Genomic DNA, 20,493 nt, shown 5'->3' on the forward strand with positions numbered 1-20,493 from the left:
TAATAAATGTACAATTCACATCTATGAAAGAGATGCACCAATAGAACAATCATGCTTTGGTTGCCTCCCTGCCCTGACCTACCTCTCCCCATTCCCATCTCCAAGCCATCATTGCATTTGCAAAAAGGGTTAAACAGAACCTTTATCGCCACAGAGCTGCATTGGTATAGAGAAGGTGTATTTTTCTAACACATAAACTGTTGTATGTTTACACGTCTGAGTTCGTAGAATTTTACGGAGAATGCAGAAAGTCAGGGAATTATGTGCAGAGGAAAGGAAGAAGGGATGAACCTTTAGTTTGGCTGGGAATTCTGAAATTATTCTAGAAAGGGTTTCCACACATTTTGGAACTTTAGGTCCAAATTGAGAGTTGAATAATGGATCTTCTCAAGGTATAGACTGGACATGATGTCCCTAAATCACTGAGCATGGGTGTGCGGGGCAGCATCTTCTCCACCTGAGCAAGACTGTGCACCTGGCCAAAAGAGAGGCAAAAGACGATGCGCGACGTTTGGTTGGACTTAGGTGCTTGTCCCCCCCTCCGGAGGTGCCAAAAAGAGCAATCAAAGGCAAACACGAGGAAATTCAGGCAACACACACAAAATGCTGGCGGAACACAGCAGGCCAGGCAGCATCTATAGGGAGAAGTGCTGTCGATGTTTCGGTCCGAGACCCTTCGTCAGGACTAACTGAAAGGAAAGATAGTAAGAGATTTGAAAGTAGGAGGGGGAGGGGAAAATGCAAAATGATAGGAGAAGACCGGAGGGGGTGGGGTGAAGCTAAGAGCCGGAAAGGTGATTGACAAAAGTGATACAGAACTGGAGAAGGGAAAGGATCATGGGACAGGAGGCCTAGGGAGATGCAGAACAGGCAGAGTAATGGGCAGAAAGAGAGAAAAAAAAGAGGGGGGAGAAAAGTTAAATATATCATGGATCAGAGCAATCAAAGGGTTTGGTTCCACATTGTAATTAAGTATTTGGGATAGAGTTTGGAAAACATCTCTCCAGTATTTTTCCAAGCTAGGGCATGTTCAGTACATATGAATAAGGGAAGCCTCGTCCCTTTTGCATCTGTCGCAACAAGGATTAACATCTGGGTAAATGCAAGATAATTTAGTATTAGACATACTGTGTACGACCTTGAACTGTAACAGGCAGTGGCGGGCACATAAAGAGATTGAGTTAACTAACTTGAGAACGGAATCCCATACATCATCTGACAGTGAAAATTTTAAATCTTGCTCCCAGGCAGTTTTAATTTTGTCAAGGGGGGCTTGCCTCAGAATCGCTAGCTTGTCACAAATAGTAGTTATTAGACATTTGCGCAATGGATTCATGCAGAGAAACATATCAATGACGTTTGTGTCGGGTGCCTCAGGGAAGTTTGATAACAAAGGGCTGATAAAATGTCTAATTTGCAATTATCTGAAGAAATGAGTGTTGGGTAAGTTAAACATTGCAGACAATTGTTCAAATGATGCAAAGCAGTTGTCTATAAAAAGATCTTTAAAGCGTCTGATGGCCTTTCTGCACCAGTCTGGAAATGTCGGATCATGTATAGAAGGCTGGAAGAGGTGATTATGTAGAATAGGGCTTGAAAGAGAGAAGCCATGGAGACCACTATACTTTCTGAACTGAACCCATACTCTCAGGGTGTGCCTGATAACAGGATTAGCAATTGGCTTAGGGTAAGTAAAGGGTGTGCAGATCAAAGAAGTGTGGAAATGGAGAAATTCTTAATAGATTCAGCTCCATTTCCACCCTTATTGTATAGTCAGATTGGTTGTGGAAATGAGTCCAAAAGATGAGATAGTGTATGTTATCTGCCCAGTAATATAAGTGGAAATTGGGCGGAGCCATGCCCCCAACACTTTTAGACTTTTGAACTTTATTCAGTTGGAGATGCTTGCCCTTCCATAAATAGGATGATATGACTCAGCCTAGCGAGTCAAAGAAGACTTTAGGAATGAAAGGTGGTATGGATTGAAAAAGGTATAAGAATTTAGGAAGGACGTTCATTTTGACAACATTAATTTGGCCCATCAGGGACATAGACAGGGGTGACCACTGTGCTAGGCCCTGTTTTGTATGATTTAACAAATTAGTGAAATTTTCTCCAAAAAGATGCTTACTTGTTACTTGTTACTGTGATACCAAGGTAAGTAAATTGGTCATTCATTCCCTTAAAAGGGAGGTTATGGAACACTGATGCTTGTGCTTCTCCATTTATTGGAAAAAGTTCACTCTTGTGTAAATTAAGTTTATATCCTGAAAACAGGCTAAACTTGTTAAGGAGTGAGAACATGGGGGATAAGGAGGTGATTGGATTGATATAAAAAATAATAGATCATCAGCATAAAGGGAGACTCTGTGCTCATCACCCTCCCTCCAAATCCCTGTCAGATCCGCACAACTGTGGAATGCAGTCGCCAGTGGCTCTATGGCCAAATCAAAAAGTAACAAGTTTAAGGCACCCTTGGTGGGTTCCATGTTTGAGATTGAAAGGTTGGGATTGCTGAGGGTTGGTCAAAACAGAGGCAGTAGGACATGAATATGACATTTTAATCCACGTGATGAAACTTGGTCCAAAATCAAATTTTTCTAAAGCAACAAAGAGGTAATTCCATTCCACATGGTCGAATGCTTTCTCTGCGTCTGAGGAGATAACACATTCAGGAATTCCAATTGAAGGTGAGTATAAGATATTTAAAAGACAGCGATGTTAAAAAATGGGAGGCGGTTTTTGACAAAACCAGTTTTGTTTTCAGAAATAATAAAGGTTAGGATGTTCTCCAATCTACAGGCCAAAACTTTAGCGAAGATTTTGACATCAACATTTAACAGAGAGATTAGCCTGTATGAGGAGCACTCTGTTGGATCTTTGCCTCTCTTCACTAGAAGAATGAATATTATTGAAATATTAAATACACAACAACACTCTTTCTCTTACCTCTGCCCTGAGGTTGCAATGTGTGATAAACCATTGGAACAATAGGAGTATCTTGGCTGCATGGATTCGATTGATTAAAGCACCTTGAAGTCACACAAAACTCATTAATTAATAAAACTAAAATCAAGTATGTGAAGGTTTGCAAAATAAAATTGCCATGCAGGCTTGAGGAGATGCACCTTGGTGATCAATATAAAGATCAAAATTATGGAGGCTCTGGTCACAATCTTACAATCTGCCTTGTAATCCTGAAGGTCTGGAGGGTTCCACCACCTTCAGAAAGAGAAACTGCATATACCCAGCAAATAAAGAAAATGAACCAAAATCAATGGTAGAAATGATTAAGAAATAATGACGATCAAAATTATATGGGAAAAACCATTGTCAAATAAATGATGGCAAAGATGACAGTCCTGAAGAAAAGACTCGGCCCAAAACATTGACTATTTGTTCATTTCCATAGTTGCTGCCTGACTTGCTGAGTTTTCCAGGATTTTGTGTGTGTTGCTCTGGACTTCCAGCATCTGCAGAATCTCTTATGTTTATGACATTGACTAATTTGATTGATAGAAGGATAAGGATAATGGGGTTGATGCTAAGCACATGAAATTCCTGAAGAGATTGAGTGAAGTATTGCAAAACATACTTCTAACAAGATTGAAATGAGATGGTTTTGAGCAATAACCTATCGTCAGAGCACATTAATTTGTTGTAATGGTAGATCCAGGGACCAATGTTGGGATCATTGCCTTTTTTGACATGTTAATGTCCTGGATTTCAATATGTAGAGTATTGTCTCAGTCTCCAGGTGCAATAAACCTCAGAAATATAGTGAGGTAATAGCACCAGGTGCTCATGAATTTGGCAGATTTGGGACAGACAAAATTTAATATGTAAAAATCTAATATGATTCATATTGGGAAGAAATTTAGAAAGAATGAGCTGGGACATTGTGAGGTAAATGGTTTACCACTGCCTTTAAGGAATTTGTACATTCTCCCCATTATGGATGGGTTTCTTCCAGGTGCTCTGGTTTCCCCCCACAGTCCAAAGACATACCGATGGTAGGTTAATTGGTCATTGTAAATTATCCCGTGATTAGACTAGGCTTAGATTGGGGGATTGGGTGTTGTGGTTCGAAGGGCCAGAAAAAAATATATACTTTAAAAAATTGTTATCAGCATTACCCTTCTTTTTTTGTTTTGCATGGTTAGTCTTAAATTTGTCTCACACTCTTTTAAATGTGTTAGTTTTAATATTCTGGGATCTGGGCATCACTGGCAAGACCCTGTAGAATGTGTTGGTGAGCTACCACCTTGAACTGCTGCACTCCTTCTGGTGAGATGGTTCCATGGATCTTCTGAGCAGAGTTCCAGGATTTAGGCAGTTGACTTTGAAGGAACACTGATACATTCAGTTGAGTTTCAGATCGATGATTATGCCAGGAATGAGGACTCAGCAACGGTGTTGAACAGCTGGTTTGGCCCTCTTGTATTGGAGATGGTAATTATCTGGCACTTATTGGATGTGTTGAACGTTGTGTAGATCACATTGAAGCATGGACTGTATCATTCACCGAGGAACTGAAAATGGAATTGAATATTGTGCAATCCTCAGTGAATATTCTACTTTTGACCTTTTGAATTAATAAATGCTGAAGATGGTTGGTCCTAAGACATAATGCTGCAGTGATCACCTGGTGTTTATAATGGTTGATACCTATGATGAAAGGAAGCCAAGATGGTTGGGCCTGGGGCATTGTTCTGCAGTGACATTCTTGATTGGAATGATTGACCTTTGAGAGGCCACCTTTCTGTTTGCGAGATGAACTCCAACTAAATTATTTTTTTTTGATGTCCATTGACTTTATTTGTGCCAGGCTGGTGAAATGCTGTCCTGATGCCTTTTACACTCTCTGCTCAGTGATTATCTTCTACCTGGGAAGTAACTTCTTTTATTTGGTGCATTTTTTTTTTCTGGAAATTCCATTAACCATAGACTCGAAAGGTTCTACAGATGGTGGAAATCTTGAGCAAAACACACCAAGTGCTGGAGGAAGTCAACAAGTCAGGCAGCATCTACAGAGGGAATAAACAGTTGATGATATGGACCAAGCCCCTTCATCAGGACTGGAAAGGAAGAGGGAAGAAGCCAAAATCAAAAGGTGGGAGGAGGAAAAGGAGTAGAAGCTGACTCTGCCCTTCCCTTTCTCGATCTCTCAGTCTCCAGATTTACTGATATATTTTTTAAACCTCCTGATTCTCATAGCTATCTTGACTATACCTCTTCCTACCTTGTCACTTGTGAAAATCCTATTCCCTTTTCTCAGTTCTTCTGTCTCCACCACATCCACTCTCAGGATGAGGCTTTCCATTCTAGAACATTTAAGATGTTCTCTTTCTTCAAAGAAAGGAGTATTTGCCTTCTTCACCACTAATGCTGCCCTCACTCTCATCTCTTCCATTTCCCGCACATCTGCCCTCACCGCATCCTCCTGCTGTCATAACAGGGCAGTCACCCTTGTCCTTACTTCGCGCTTCACAGGCCTCCTATCCAGCACATCATTCTCCATAACTTCTGCCATCTACTAAGGACATCTTTCCCTCTCCTACAGTCTGCCTTCTGTAATGTCACTCACTACGTGACTCCCTCGTCCACTCCTGACACTTCACACTGCAAGTGGAACAAGTGTTGCACCTGCCCATTCACCTCCTCCCTCACCACCATTCAGAGCCTCAGACAGTTCTTCCAGCTCAGACAACCCTTCTCCTGTGAATCTGTCGGGGTTGTCTACGATATCAAGTGCTTCCTCTACAAGTGTGAGGTATTGCACTTTGGAAGGAAAAACCAAGTTAGAACATACAAGGTAAATGGTAGGACACTGAGGAGTGCAGTAGAACAGAGGGATCTAGGAATACAGATACAAAATTCCCTAAAAGTGGCGTCACAGGTAGATAGGGTTGTAAAGAGAGCTTTTGGTACATTGTCCTTTATAAATCAATGTATTGAGTATAAGAGTTGGAATGTTATGGTGGGGTTGCATAAGGCATTGGTGAGGCTGAATTTGGAGCATTGTGTGCAGTTTTGGTCACCAAATTACAGGAAGGATATTAATAAGATTGAAAGAATGCAGAGAAGGTTTACAAGGATGTTGCTGGGACTTGAGAAACTGAGTTACAGAGAAAGGTTGAATAGGTTAGGACTTTATTCCCTGGAGTGTAGAAGAATGAGGGGAGATTTGATATATAAAATTATGATGGGTATAGATAGAGTGAATGCAAGCAGGCTTTTTCCACTGAGGCTAGGGGAGAAAAAAAGCAGAGCACATGGGTTAAGGGTGAAAGGGGAAAAATTTAAAGGGAACATTGGAGGGGGCTTCTTCACACAGAGAGTGGTGGGAGTGTGGAATAAACTGCCAGATGAAGTGGTAAGTGTGAGCTCACTTTTAACATTTAAGAAAAACTTGGAGAGGTACATGGATGAGAGGTGTATGGAGGGATATGGTCCAGGTGCGGGTCAGTGGGACTAGGCAGAAAAATGGTTTGGCACAACCAGGAAGGGCCAAAAGGTCTGTTTCTTTGCTGTAATGTTCTATGGCTCTATGGTACATTGGTGAGATTCAATGCTGATTGGGTTTAGCTCTGTTGATCACCTTCCGCCACAAAAGACGGGATTTCTCAGTGGCCATCCATTTTAATTTGACTTCTCATCCCTATTCTGACATGTCAGTCCATGGCCTCCTCTGCAGTCATAATGAGGCCACACGCAGGTTGGAGGAGCAACACCATAGGTAGCCTCCAACCTGATGGCAAGAACATCAATTTTCGGTAAGTGCTGATAATTTCTTCCCCCCTCCCCTTCTCCATTCTCCATTCTAGTTCCTCTCTCACCTCTTCTCTTCTCCCCACCTGACCATCAACATCCTCTGATGCTCCTCCTCCTTCCCTTTCCTCCATGGTTCGCTGTTCAGTCCAAACATATTTCTTCTTCTTCATCCTTTACCTCTTCCACTTATTATCTCCCTGCTTCTCACTTTAACCCCCTTTCCCACCAACTCATCTTCCCTCTCACCTGGTTTCAACTATCACCTTCCAGCTTGTACTCCCTTTAAAATATATTTAATATTTAAATAATATTGTAAACCTATTGTTTGATTAATCATTCTTGGTTGCTCATGTAATTCATTATGGGTTTTATTATAAGTACACGAATGATATATGTCATTATGCCACCATGTCATATGGAGTTTTAGCTTTACTAAAATGAAGGAAAATAAAACTAAGTAGACAAGTATCTTGGCTCCTGTGTTTTTCTTTCAATTAGTTTCTGGAGTTACACAACATCACATTAACAATAAGGGAGTTTTAAAATTAACCCAATACAACTACCTACCTATTGAAGCACATCACTTTTTTCTTTGGAAGGGGAAAGAGATATTCAAGTTTAAAAAGGCAGAAATGGATTAAATTAACAAACAATGAGTACAGCTATGGGTTCATAAACAGTGAGTACTGAGTGTTAATAATAAAAAAAATTAAAAAGCAGAAATGGCTGTTAGTTTGGAAAGATAGACGTGGTCATCTGCACAATAGATAACTGGATGATGTATACTGAATGAATTGAACAACGTTTTGAAGCAAATGAAATAGTGGATGAAAAATTAGTGCCAGTGTTGCTGAGTGCAATGGGTGGAAAAGCATACAATTTGCTTCGAAGTTTAGCTGCTCCAAACAAATCAGACGAATTGAGCTTTGGTGACGCCCTGAACGTAATGCAGGAACATGTAGTACTCAAAATGTTGTTGGTTGTGGAATAAGTTTCATAAGCAGAATCAAGTGGAAGGGGAGTTCATTTCAGCTTGTGTGGTTGAACTGAAGAAATCGTTTGACCATTGACAGTTCAATGATGGGCTTCAGATGGTCTGAGAGATTGTTTAGTCTGTGGAATCTTACAAGAAAGTGTTCAAAAATGACTCCTGACTGAAGCACAAGTTACATTTAAAAGAGCAGTTGAAATTGCTGTATCAATGGAAACAGCAGCCAGAGAAGCAAGAGAGTTGTCCAGATGGAAGCACACATTGAGTCACCATTGTGCCAGGGGCTCAAATACACCAGACCAATGCAGATTTAAGGGTGGAACTTGCAGAAAATGCTGCCAAGTAGGACATATACAAAGATCATGTCAGATGGACAAAAATAAATAGATTGCACAAGGGAGAAAGAAGGATAAAAAATCAGGTTGCAGTTTCAAAAACAACACTAATCTGCACGCTGTTGATGAAAAATGTGATAATGATGAGAATGGCACAGGACTGGGTAACCTTGGGATGTAGAATGTGAAAACTAGCAAGAGACAAGCAATATGACCTACACCAGAAATGAAAGGCAAATTAATTAAAATGGAATTGGATACTGGACAGTTGTTTCAGTCATTCCACAAACTGAGTTTGAATGGCATTTCAAAGATAGTAAACTGAAGCTTGTAGATATCCAACCAAGAGCTTATACTGGAGGAAAGATAGCTCCTGTGGGAAAACAGTGGAATACAACAACCAACAAGCCACATTGGGCTGTTATGTGGTAAAAACAGGAGCCCCAGCATTGTGGGGCCATGACTGGCTGAGGCAAGTACAATTTGATTGGAGATCCATCCACCATTTGCATGCCTAATCACCTATAATAGAGTCAGCTGAAAGTGAATTAAGGAAGGTACTGGATGATGCCATAGCGGTGTTCTAGGATGGCATTGTAAGATTCAAACATTTCAAAGGTAAAATAGTGTTAAATGAAAATGCAACATCCAAGTGGATGAAGCTACAAAGCCAGTCTGATTCCATATGCCATCCGTGATAAAAAGGCCAGTGAGCTAGATCACATGGAGGCTGAAGAAATTCTTTCCAAAGTTGAGTGGAGCCCATGGACAACACCAGTCAAGAAAGATGGGTCTGTAGGATCTGTGGAGATTTTAAGGTCACCATCAACCCAGTACTGAAAGTAGATCAATCCCTCTGTCCAGGATAGAGCAAACACCAGGAAATGTGCAGATGCTGGAAATTCAAGCTACACACACAGAATGCTGGTGGAATGCAGCAGGCCAGGTAGCATCTATAACAGGGGTGGGCAAACTTTTTGACTTGTGGGCCACAAAGGGTTCTAAAATTTGACAGGGGGGCAGGACCAGGAGCAGATGGACGGAGTGTTTTGGTAATACACCTCATAAGAGAAAATAAAATATCATGGGATATGTAGAAAACATGTGCTTTAATTTCAATTGAAAATGAACAAATGCATTACAACAAAATATCTGTCTTTGAAGTCCCATGGTATTTAGCTATTTATTGAAATGACTTAAAACACTGAAAATTAAATGAATAAAATACAGCTTTTTTTAATAGTAACAGTTATTATTTTAAAGCACTGAAAATTCTGTTATCCTTCAAGATATTATCATCATCACTCTCCTCCTGCCTGTCTTTATTTCAAAAACGGTAGGAGATGCAGGTCTACTTGTCCTGCTCCTTCTTATTCAATTGTCCCCTGCGCCAAAACTCAACAACGACCCGCACAAGGAGAGAACAGTGACAGCGCGCCAGTATGCGGAGCGCGTTATTTGATTTGGAGCGCATTTTTTATTTTGAGAACGTACGTGCACCTGCGCACTACCCATGTCCATCATTTAACAGAAATGACATGTAACATGTAAGGCTTATTGAAAAAAATATTTTCAAATGCATTTTTTACATAACACAACGAAGAAACTTATTTTTAATTTCAGTGGGAACAGTGTTGTTGGTCTCCCTTTTTAGCCAGCGCATCAAAGTCTGGATTTAGTTTTGTTGTGGCGATTCTCAGGATGGATCTGAGGTGTTGGTCAGTTAACTTGGATCTGTGGCTGGCTTTGTTGATGTTCATGACGCTGAACGCCTGTTCACACAAATAGGTCGAGCCGAACAAAGAGTAAAGCGCAAATGTGGAATAATACGCTGCACCTCAACAAAGGTCAATGTGTAGCGGTGTGCTACATGCAGCGCTAAAATTACGACACGGAGTCGGTAACTGCAGTCAAAGAAAAAAACTTTATTCGAAATCCCCAGCCTCACTTTTAAGCCTCTCTCAACCTGCCCCCCGTGGCGCAGAGGCTCCAAAGCTCTGTGCTCACAAATCCCCGCAGGCTATCTCCCTTAGCCGGAATGCTGGCTAATTGTGAGCCGGTTCGGATGTGCCAGGAAATGGGTCGCCACAAATGTATATAGAGTGCGTTATCTATTGGGAAAATGTCAGAATTGCAGGAGAAAAACGTTAACAAGGTTTATTAATATAATTTCATCAAGTTCTGCGGGCCGGATTAAAAAGCTTAACGGGCCGCATATGGCCCCCGGGCCGTAGTTTGCCCATGCCTGATCTATAAGAAGAAACATAGTCGACGTTTCGGGCCGAGACCCTTCGTCAGGACCAACTGAAAGAAAAGATAGTAAGAGATTTGAAAGTAGGAGGGAGAGAGGGAAATCCTAAATGATAGGAGAAGACTGGAGGGGGTGGGGTGAACCTAAGAGCTGGAAAGGTGATTGGCAAACGGGATACAGAGCTGGAGAAGGAAAAGGATCATGGGACAGGAAGCCTAGGGAGAAAAAAAGGGGGAGGGGAGCACCAGAGGGAGATGGAGAACAGGCAGAGTGATGGGCAGAGAGGGGCAGAGAAAGAAAAAAAAGGAGGGGGAACAAATAAATAAATAAATAAATAAACAGACAAACAAATAGATAAATAAATAAATAAATAGATAAATAGACAAATAAATAAATAAATAAATAAATAAATAAATAAATAAGGGATGGGGTAAGAAGGGAAAGAGGGGCATTAACGGAAGTTAGAGAAATCAATGTTTATACCATCAGGTTGGAGGCTACCCAGATGGTATTTAAGGTGTTGCTCCTCCAACCTGAGTGTGGCTTCATTTTGACAGTAGAGGAGGCCATAGATAGACATATCAGAATGGGAATGGGATGTGGAATTAAAATGTGTGGCCACTGGGAGATCCTGCTTTTTCTGGCGGACCGAGCGTAGCTGTTCAGCGAAATGGTCTCCCAGTCTGCGTTGGGTCTCACCAATATATAAACGGCCGCAACAGGAGCGCCGGACCCAGTATACCACACCAGCCGACTCACAGGTGAAATGTTGCCTCACCTGGAAGGACTGTCTGGGGCCCTGAATGGTGGTGAGGGAGGAAGTGTAAGGGCAGGTGTAGCACTTGTTCTGCTTACAAGGATAAGTGCCAGGAGGGAGATCGGTGGGAAGGGATAGGGGGTCGAGTGGACAAGGGATTCGTATAAAGAGCGATCCCTGCGGAAAGCAGAAAGGGAGGGGGAGGGAAAGATGTGCTTGGTAGTGAGATCCCGTTGGAGGTGGCAACGGGATCCTATTCCAGATGATGACAGAAGAGCTGGAGGTGCTACAAGCCAGTTATCTAAGTGTAGTTAAAATTAAAGTGTTGGCTTGAAGCTTTGTCTGGTGGCCTGGGATAGATCAACAGATTGAGCAACTCGCCATGCACCGTACGGGATGCCAACGTGTCCAGAAGATGCCAAGAGCAGTGCCTCTCCATCCCTGGGAATGGCCTGCTTTGCCCTGGCAGAGGATTCATGTGGATTTTGTCAGACCTTTCATAGATACAAATTCTTTTGTATTAGTGGATGAAATACAGAGTGGCTGGAGGTTTTTCCAATATCCTCCACTACAGCCTCGCTCACTGTTGATGTGTTGTGAAGCCTCTTCTCAAGGACTGGTGTTCCAGAACACTTCGTCAGGGACAGTGGACCACAGCTTGTGGCAGAACAGTTTCTGCTATTCCTGAAAATGGATGGAATAAGACATATTACATCTTCACTGTACCATCCAGCTACAGATAGCTTGGCAGAAAGGTTTGTTCAGAGTCCAAAGAACACATTGCAAGCAATATCAGCAGAAAACACTACACCGACACTGAATCAGAAGCTCACCAATTGCCTCCTTGTAAATTGCAATGCAGCACACTCTGCAACCAACAACTCACCAACTATGCTGTTCCTGGGTTGTCCCTTGCACTCGTGCTTGGATCTCCTCAAACCCAATTCCAGACGGACTATGCAGGACAAACAGCTGAGAAAAATTGAGGGCTCCTCAAACAAGGAGGTTTGATGTTTCACTCCTGGACAAGCAGTCCTGATGAAGGACTACAGAAATGATCAAAAGTGGGTACTTGGAAAGATTAAAGACAGAACTAGACCACTCTCCTAGACAGTGGAGATTGTGTCTGATGTCATCTGGAGATGACACACTGGTCAGTTGAGGAGACCAGAGTCAATTGTTAGAGAAGAAAGGTGCCTGGAGCTGTCAGAACCACTTCCCGTAGTCCCAGAGTCAACTTCTAGAAACTCCACGGGGGAGGCTCCAGAACCTGAGATTGTTTCACAGCCACAAGTCTCACCTGCCAAGCAGAGTGACTTCCCGGTCAGGAAAGACATTATCCCACAAGAGTTAGGAAATTCTGCACGGTGATTAAATCTTTAGGCTTGATTGAGACAATTTAATATTTACTATGCTGGGGATGTCTATATAGTAGTTGTATTATATAGATTATTGTGTGTATACATATATATACACACATATTGGATAGAGAGCAATATGCTACATGTTTGAGTTGAGTTGCATTTCATTTTGAGTTGGAGTTTATAGCTAAGCAGGGAGGAGTGTAGTGTGTTTAATATACCAGTAATATTTCAGTAATATCATTGTTTGATTCATCATTTTTTGTTTTTTCCACACAGTTCGATGTGGGTCATATGTAGGAAGTATGTGAATGGCATATGCTATTATGCCTCCATGTCATATGTGATTGCCTCACAAAAAAAAAAGAAAATAAGGCTAAGTAGACAAGTAGCCCGTCTCCTGTATGTTTTCTATAAATTGGTTTCTGGACTTACAACTCGTAACACCTTCCCTTCTGCCCACTTTCTTACTCTGGTTTCTTCCCCCTTCCTTTTTGATGTTCAATAGGGTCTCAGCTTGAAAGATTGTTTATGGTGTTGCATGAACAAAATCACTAGAGAGAAGTACATGAAGTAGTTTCTTTATTTGACAAAATGAGACACAGTAGGCATCATGCTGAGACCCCTTTCAGAAGAAGAATCCTGCTCAACCCAACACTACATGGCATTTTATGTGCTAAAGATCAAAGGACAATTCCATATTTACAATGCATCAGCATTGTCTGGACTTTCCATTAACTGATTCATGGCGCTTAGGAACCCAATGTTCAGAGCTGCATTCTAAATTTAATCTACAGCCCATATTCAGATATAAAGTTTGATGGCTGAAGTTAGTTGCTGAAGTTATTTGTGATAAGCGCTAACCCCAAAAATGCACTAATAGCTTATTTATTGCTGTCCATAGATGCTGCCTGACTTGCTGAGTTCCTCCAGCACTTCGTGTGTCTTGCTCCATTAGCCATCGACTCACTCACATTGTACCCAAATCCCTTTAATCCATCCTTCACCTTTAATCGTAAACTGTTCATTGTCTTCTGTTTTTGCTTGAGCGATTTTTTATTGTTTTTGATTGTTTTTCTATTTTCACATCAGGTCATTAGTCCATTTCATTTAAAAGAACTAAATTAGTGAGGCTGCTTTCGGTTTGGAGGAAGCAATCACAAATGTGATTTTTGCGATGATCTTTGAGTCATTGATTCACCTTGGAAGCATTGTTATTGATGTAAATTAAGAAATGTGGTGGCAAATGTACATAAAGGTCCATGATCAACAATGTGATGAAAATCAGCTAATCTGTTTTTAATGATGATGACTGGGGGATAAACATTGTAAGACCTCACGGAGAATAGCTCTCCTCTTCTTCGACAAGTAGATGAAATTGTTTACACTCACCCAAGAAACTTAATAGTGTTGTAATACCCTATACTCTAAAGTTGCCACACCTCTTCACTACTATACCTGCATGTCAGAAGTAAGTTTTTGTGCAAGTCCTGGAAATGGGTGTAAGGCTGCAACCATATTATTTTTGTCAGGATTTCCACCATTGACTCAGGGCTCATTGACTTTTAATGAAAATAGTGCAGGTATGTTGCAGAGCTATTCCTTTATTCCAGACAACTTTTCTGAAGGATTAGAGCAACCCTTTATTGTTCTACACTTGAAGACCAGTGCTCTCTTACAAGCTTTTGTTTTTAGTTATTCAGCGATACAGCACGGAGCAGACCCTTCTGGCCCCTTGAGTCTCATTGCCCAGCAACCCCTGATTTAACCCTAGCCTAATCACCCGGAAATTTACAATGACTAACTTATTGACCGGTACATCTTTGGGCAGTGTGAGGAAACCTGAGCACCCCCCCCCCCCAGAGAAAACCCATGCATTCAAGGGTAGGTTGGGATTGAACTCTGAATTTTGGTGCTCTGATCTGTAATAGTGTTGCATTAACCACTACTCAAAGTCAAGTCACTTTTATTGTCATTTCGACCATAACTGCTGGTACAGTACATAGTAAAAATGAGACAACGTTTTTCAGGACCATGGTGTTACATGATACAGTACAAAAACTAGGCTGAACTACGTAATAAAAAAAAACACAGAGAAAGCTACACTAAACTACAGACCTACACAGGACTGCATAAAGTGCACAAAAACAGTGCAGGCATTACAATAAATAATAAACAGGACAGTAGGGCTTCGGGTATTGAGGAGTCTGATAGCTTGAGGGAAGAAACTGTTAGATAGTCTGGTCGTGAGAGCCTGAATGCTTCGGAGCCTCTTCCCAGACGGCAGAAGGGAGAAGAGATTATATGAGGGTCGCATGGGGTCCTTCCATAATGCTGTTTCCTTTGCGGATGCAGCATGTAGTGTAAATGTCCGTGATGGCGGGAAGACTGACCCCGATGATCTTCTCAGCTGACCTCACTATCCGCTGCAGGGTCTTGTGATCCGAGATGGTGCAATTTCCGAACCAGGCAGTGATGCAGTTGCTCAGGATGCTCTCAATACAACCCCTGTAGATTGTGATGAGGATGGTGGGTGGGGATGGACTTTCCTCAGCCTTCGCAGGAAGCAGAGAAGCTGCTGGGCTTTCTTTGCTATGGAGCTGGTGTTGAGGGACCAGGTGAGATTCTCCGTCAGGTGAACACCAAGAAATTTGGTGCTCTTTACGATCTCTACTGAGGAACCGTCGATGTTCAGCAGGGAGTGGTCGGTCCGTGCCCTCCTGAAGTCAACAACCATCTCTTTTGTTTTGTTCACATTGAGAGACAGGTTGTGGGCTCTGCACCAGTCCGTTAGCCGCTGCACCTCCTCTCTGTAAGCTGACTCGTCGTTCTTGCTGATGAGACCCACCACGGTCGTGTCATCGGCGAACTTGATGATATGGTTCGAGCTGTGTGTTGCAGCACAGTCGTGGGTCAGCAGAGTGAACAGCAGTGGACTGAGCACACAACCCTGGGAAGCCCCCGTGCTCAGTGTGATGGTGTTGGAGATGCTGCTCTCGATCCGGACTGACTGAGGTCTCCCAGTCAGGAAGCCTAGGATCCAGTTGCAGAGGGAGGTATTCAGGCCCAGTAGGCTCAGCTTTCCAATCAGTTTCTGAGGGATGATTGTGTTGAATGCTGAACTGAAGTCTATGAACAGCATCTGAACGTATGTGTCTTTTTTGTCCAGGTGGGTTAGGGCCAGGTGGAGGGTGGTGGCAATGGCGTCATCTGTTGAGCAGTTGGGACGTACATGCTGACCTGCTCTGTTGCATTTCCTTGTTGTTATGAATCCAGGTTCAAGTATTGTGTCACTTTGCTTTCAGTTTCTTTAGTCTGCTAATGTGATTTCAGTTTTAATAAACCTAAAATGCAATGATTTTATTCTAGCATTGAATAGAATTTCTCTGAACATTACTGGCACTATCTTTGCTGCATTCCTCTTTTGAAAACTTTGCAGCTGCAAATATTAAGTGCTAAGATCAATTCAAATCCGACTTTTATAGTTGCCACATCAAACTATTCCATTTTTAGTAATGCTTGCAACACTCCTATTTTGTTTTGAATATTTTGCCCACCAAAAAACTCCAACTTCTTGGAATAATTGACCCCAGTTTTTTTTTTGTTTAATACAGAATTAATCTCTTCTCTTTCCCCAATAGTATATTTTTTAGATTCTCACTACCTATAGTGATGTTGTGATCACTGAAATTTTGTCATTAAGAAATGACATTTTATCGTTGGAGTGAATCATCACTGCCAGAGAGAATTGCTGTCCGCAATCCAGAACAACTTTTCACCATTTGTGTATCATTAAATTGTGTATTGATTTTATAATGTTCAACATGACAGAAATTTCAGCAACTGCAGCATTTTCAGAACACTAAACACTGCCACTTGATTTGCCGTTCTCTTGTTTTTGAGTTTATCTCCAGAGGACCTCTTGTCCTTGAAGTTGTTAGAACTATTTGTTACTGCTTTGCAGTAGCCTGAACTACATAATGAGTACATGTTTATATCTTAAAGTTATTACCCTGGCAAATCTTTGCTGGAAGCAGTTAAATACTACTTTTTAAAGTATATTGGCTCAACTCTGAGATTTACCGCATAGAAGAAAGTAATTGAGCCTGCCAAATATATTCTTTATTTCAAAAATAAATTTCATTTCTAAAAATATATACAGCAAACATATAATGTGCATATGTCTTCCTTTACATTCATAGTATTATCAAATCAAAACATTCATAGAGTCATCAGATCAGTATAAAGCTCCAAGACACCCATCAAATCTTTGAGAGGCTGTTGCATGGGACCCAATCCCTCAGAGATCAATGGTGACTTGCAATCCTTCCTCCTAAACCTTTGTGTTGGCTGCATTCTGCATCCCTTAGCATGTACTCCTGCATTCTGAAATGCACTAGGCAGCAGCATTTACTTATGAATATCCCATTATGCTGGAAGACAGGCAGGTTTTGTGTATACCAATGTATGTCTTTCCTCAAGCTGATGATATTTCAACAGTTGGTGATGTTTGTCCCAGTCTGGATCTTGGAACTGTGCATGGATTAAACAGTGCTCTGTTACTCAGAGTGAGCTTTGAAAAGGACCCTTGCATTCTTCCCCAGCCCCTCCTGCACACTCCAGTGCAGGAAATGGAAGACCAGCATGTGCTCAGTGCAGTACACACTGGGAATGAGACTCTGCCCATGCAGGAAGGACCTCCTAGGGTAGATCACTCTCACCGCTAGCTAAATGAGCTCTTGGTGTTTGCTGGTTAGTTCTGAGATGAGGCACCCTGGTTTTAACTGTCTGCTCAGGAAACCATCTCAGACGATACTGGACTCCAAGAACTTTGGGTACAGCAGGTCTACCGCATTAGTAAGCAGCTCGTTGACTGGAGTAGCCAGCTGGGGTGTCGAAGGAGCTGGGCAGTGGGTTGGAGAAGCCAATTTGGGTTGGGAGGAGCAGACCGTGTTGCTGCCTGCTACTCAAAGGCATCAGAGGTGGTGCACGAATGTGGCGTGCAGAGTAACTATGGATGATTGTCTTCTTTTCTCTTGTGACCACGAGACACTGTTGGATATTAATAATGTAGGGTGCTGCAGGCCGGTCTCCCTTGCTTGGCAGCGAGACAGGTGGCATGGGTGCTGCTAGTACTAGGCCTTAAGCCATGGGCTTGCCTGCTGCATTAGTCCAGGTGAGGAGACACTAGCGGCATTGTAGCATGGCACATGTGCTCAGTTGGGGGCTGGCCTCCAGTATTTGATTGGTAGAATGGAAGGTCAAATTGCTGGGAAGTATAGCATCAATTTGCAGGACATGTTGCTCAAGGTCTTGGACTATACAGGTATATGTTTTTTTTTGGTGTAGTTATTTTTTAATTTGCTATTTTGAATGTGCTATGCATGTTTTGCTCTTTTGCCCCAGAGGAATGCTGTTTTGTTTGGCTATGTCCCTGTATGGTTGAATTGATTTGATTTTTGTGTCATTATATTCAGATTTAGAATCAGTTATTGTATACAGTGAAACACATCATTTGTGTTAACGACCAAAGTACCTAAGGATGTGCTGGGGGCAGGCCACAAACATTCTGGCACCAGGATAGCATGCCCATAATGTTCATTAAAACAGTACAAGCAACAACATCAAAACATCGTCAAAACAGGCCCTTTCCCACCCCATCACACACAGAGGCAGACAGTTCTCCAACCCTTGCAGAGCCTGAAGGACATTCCATGTGGTGGTCAAAGGTGTTTCTGTGCATAAATCTTTCTATCAGGGCAGCTAATATGGTAAAGGTTAACTGAATGGAACATTGTGTGGCAACAGTGTCTTCCCTTTGATGATTAATGGCAGTCGTCAATTACCAGCTCTCATATATTCAGGAGGTAATGGAAGGGGCTGGGGAAACCCATGCAGTCACATGGAGAACGTGCAAACCACGAAGACATCACTGGGGATCAGGATCCAGCTTGGGTCATAGGAGCCACAGGACAGCAGCACGACCTGTTGCTCCGCTATCTGCTCACTGTTACACATTTGCTATCTTTCTCTTCTACAGCTGCTTGTCAGTGTTTGGGTTAAACCTAATATATCAAACTGCTAACAATAGTAGTTTAACCCAATAAAATTGGATAACTTGGGAGGATGCTTTCAAAATTGACACCAACATGTGCTAAGCCTGGTCACATGGTTTTCAGTACCAGTAAGGCCAGTGACACCCTCTCCCCCTCCCCCATGGTTGCCACTTGAGCCAGCTGCTTAGATCCGACGGGAACTCGGCAAGGACAATGGTTGTGGGGACAACAGTAATGCGGCTATAAATATGACACGGCCAGCCAATGGCTATTCCTGGAAAGCTGGCCCAATGGGGTGTTGGTAATTCACAGTATTTATTAACATGTAAATTGTCAACAGCTTCAGAGGATAAAGAGATGTGCAGTAAATTGCAAAATTCCAGAGGTTGCTTGAAATTATATTTTGTGTTAACTTCCTTATTGAATGTCAAAGGAATTTAAGCATAGTGATTAGCTCTTTAAGTCTCCTTTCATAATGATTTTTTAATGTCATGCCTTTCTTTCTTTCTGGCCCAGAATGGGATGAACATAGCATTCCAAGCATTTGTCAACTTATTAGAGACTTCTAAAAGGTCATGTTTTCATTTAACATTTTAATTCCATTTTTTCCCTCTTTCTCTGTCAATGCCAAGTTTCTCTCACTCATCTTCTTATCTCACTACGTCACTCCTGTTTCTTCACTCCTTAACTCTCATGCTTTTGCAATCAGTCTTAATATTCCCCAAGGACCAAGTGCCTGTTGCCTTGGCATTGGTGACATTAGCTCCCCTTCCAGCAATGTACAGCACAGAATATGTTTTTTAAACTGAATAGCACAAAATAAAGCCAAACAAACCGTGTGCCAGATTGCTGTGCCTGGCTCTGTCTGATGTTTATCTAATTTCCCCCTGGGCTTATGTGAAAGTTAAGCAGATAGATATGTTTAATTGAAATAAAATATGAACTGGAATCTGTATGTTAATATTCAAGTAAAGAAATCTATCTTGTTTTATGCTGATGTTACAAATTGTACTTCCTAATAAAATACCCCATCATTTTAAGTGACATCTTGATTCTAATGATCCTTTTGTTTGTTCAGATTACAGGTACACTGAGGTATTGCAAAGGAGTGCAAGAAAAGGTTGATTTAACATGTCTACACCGTTTAAAAAAGAACTAGAAAAGTATAGAGATATTGATGAAGATGATCTCCTCCGACAGTTGTCAGTCGAGGAAATACAACAGTTGGAAGATGAGTTGGACGAATTAGATCCTGATGTATGTATTGTTATTGCTTATAATTTCCTTAAAATAATTTGCTGCTTACAGTACAAATTGTCGCAAAGCCTTGCAACTCAACTGTCTGCCCACCTAGGCCAATTCTCATTTCACTTTCTTCTTTTCCAAACATCTCTTCAACTAAACATCTGTTACTTTTATGAATTTTAGCCTCAATCTGTAAAGCGCTGCTTCATGAATTCAGTTGGAAGTGAAACAAATTGAAATTCATGATGTATTGTCTCGAGATCATTGTTGATTATGCATGACCCCTGCACTCCCAGTATAAGCAACCAGGATTGTCTTGTATTAGTCATTCCTGAATAGATACCGGAATAACAGGCCTGAAGTCTTAATTTAAATGTTACTTTGAATAATTATTAGACAAAGTTGTACACAACTTTGAGTCTGCTATTTCTGTAGCTTTCTTCAAGTACAAAATGAAGAATTGTTCTATCTTTACTCCATTTTCTGAAAATTCTGAGGTATATCTTATCAGATGCAGGGACATGGCTGACTTTTGAGTTGACCTTCTTGCCCATAAATGGAATATTGACACATTTGAAGCTGTAATATTTTAAAAGCCGAAGCAGACGAGCTTGGTTGAAAAGTTTGCTGTATTTCTATAGCTATAACAAATGAGTGGCTGGCACATCCTGAGTGGTGGGGGACCTTGATGAAGGACGCTACCTTCCTAAGGCCCCGTTCCTT

At 41.6% G+C, this 20,493-nt stretch overlaps 1 protein-coding gene across 1 annotated transcript in view; it reads left to right on the forward strand.

Moving 5' to 3' along the window:
• Positions 1-20,493, forward strand: part of tmod1 (tropomodulin 1) — an 89,019-nt gene that overhangs the window by 12,091 nt on the left and 56,435 nt on the right. The window contains exon 2 of the mRNA XM_059970027.1: positions 19,604-19,782. Coding sequence (XP_059826010.1) covers positions 19,657-19,782 — 126 coding nt within the window. The 5' untranslated portion in view covers positions 19,604-19,656. The remainder of the gene's footprint in view (positions 1-19,603; positions 19,783-20,493) is intronic.

Source organism: Hypanus sabinus, chromosome 5, assembly GCF_030144855.1.
Source record: "Hypanus sabinus isolate sHypSab1 chromosome 5, sHypSab1.hap1, whole genome shotgun sequence".
NCBI classification, from domain to species: Eukaryota; Metazoa; Chordata; class Chondrichthyes; order Myliobatiformes; family Dasyatidae; genus Hypanus; species Hypanus sabinus.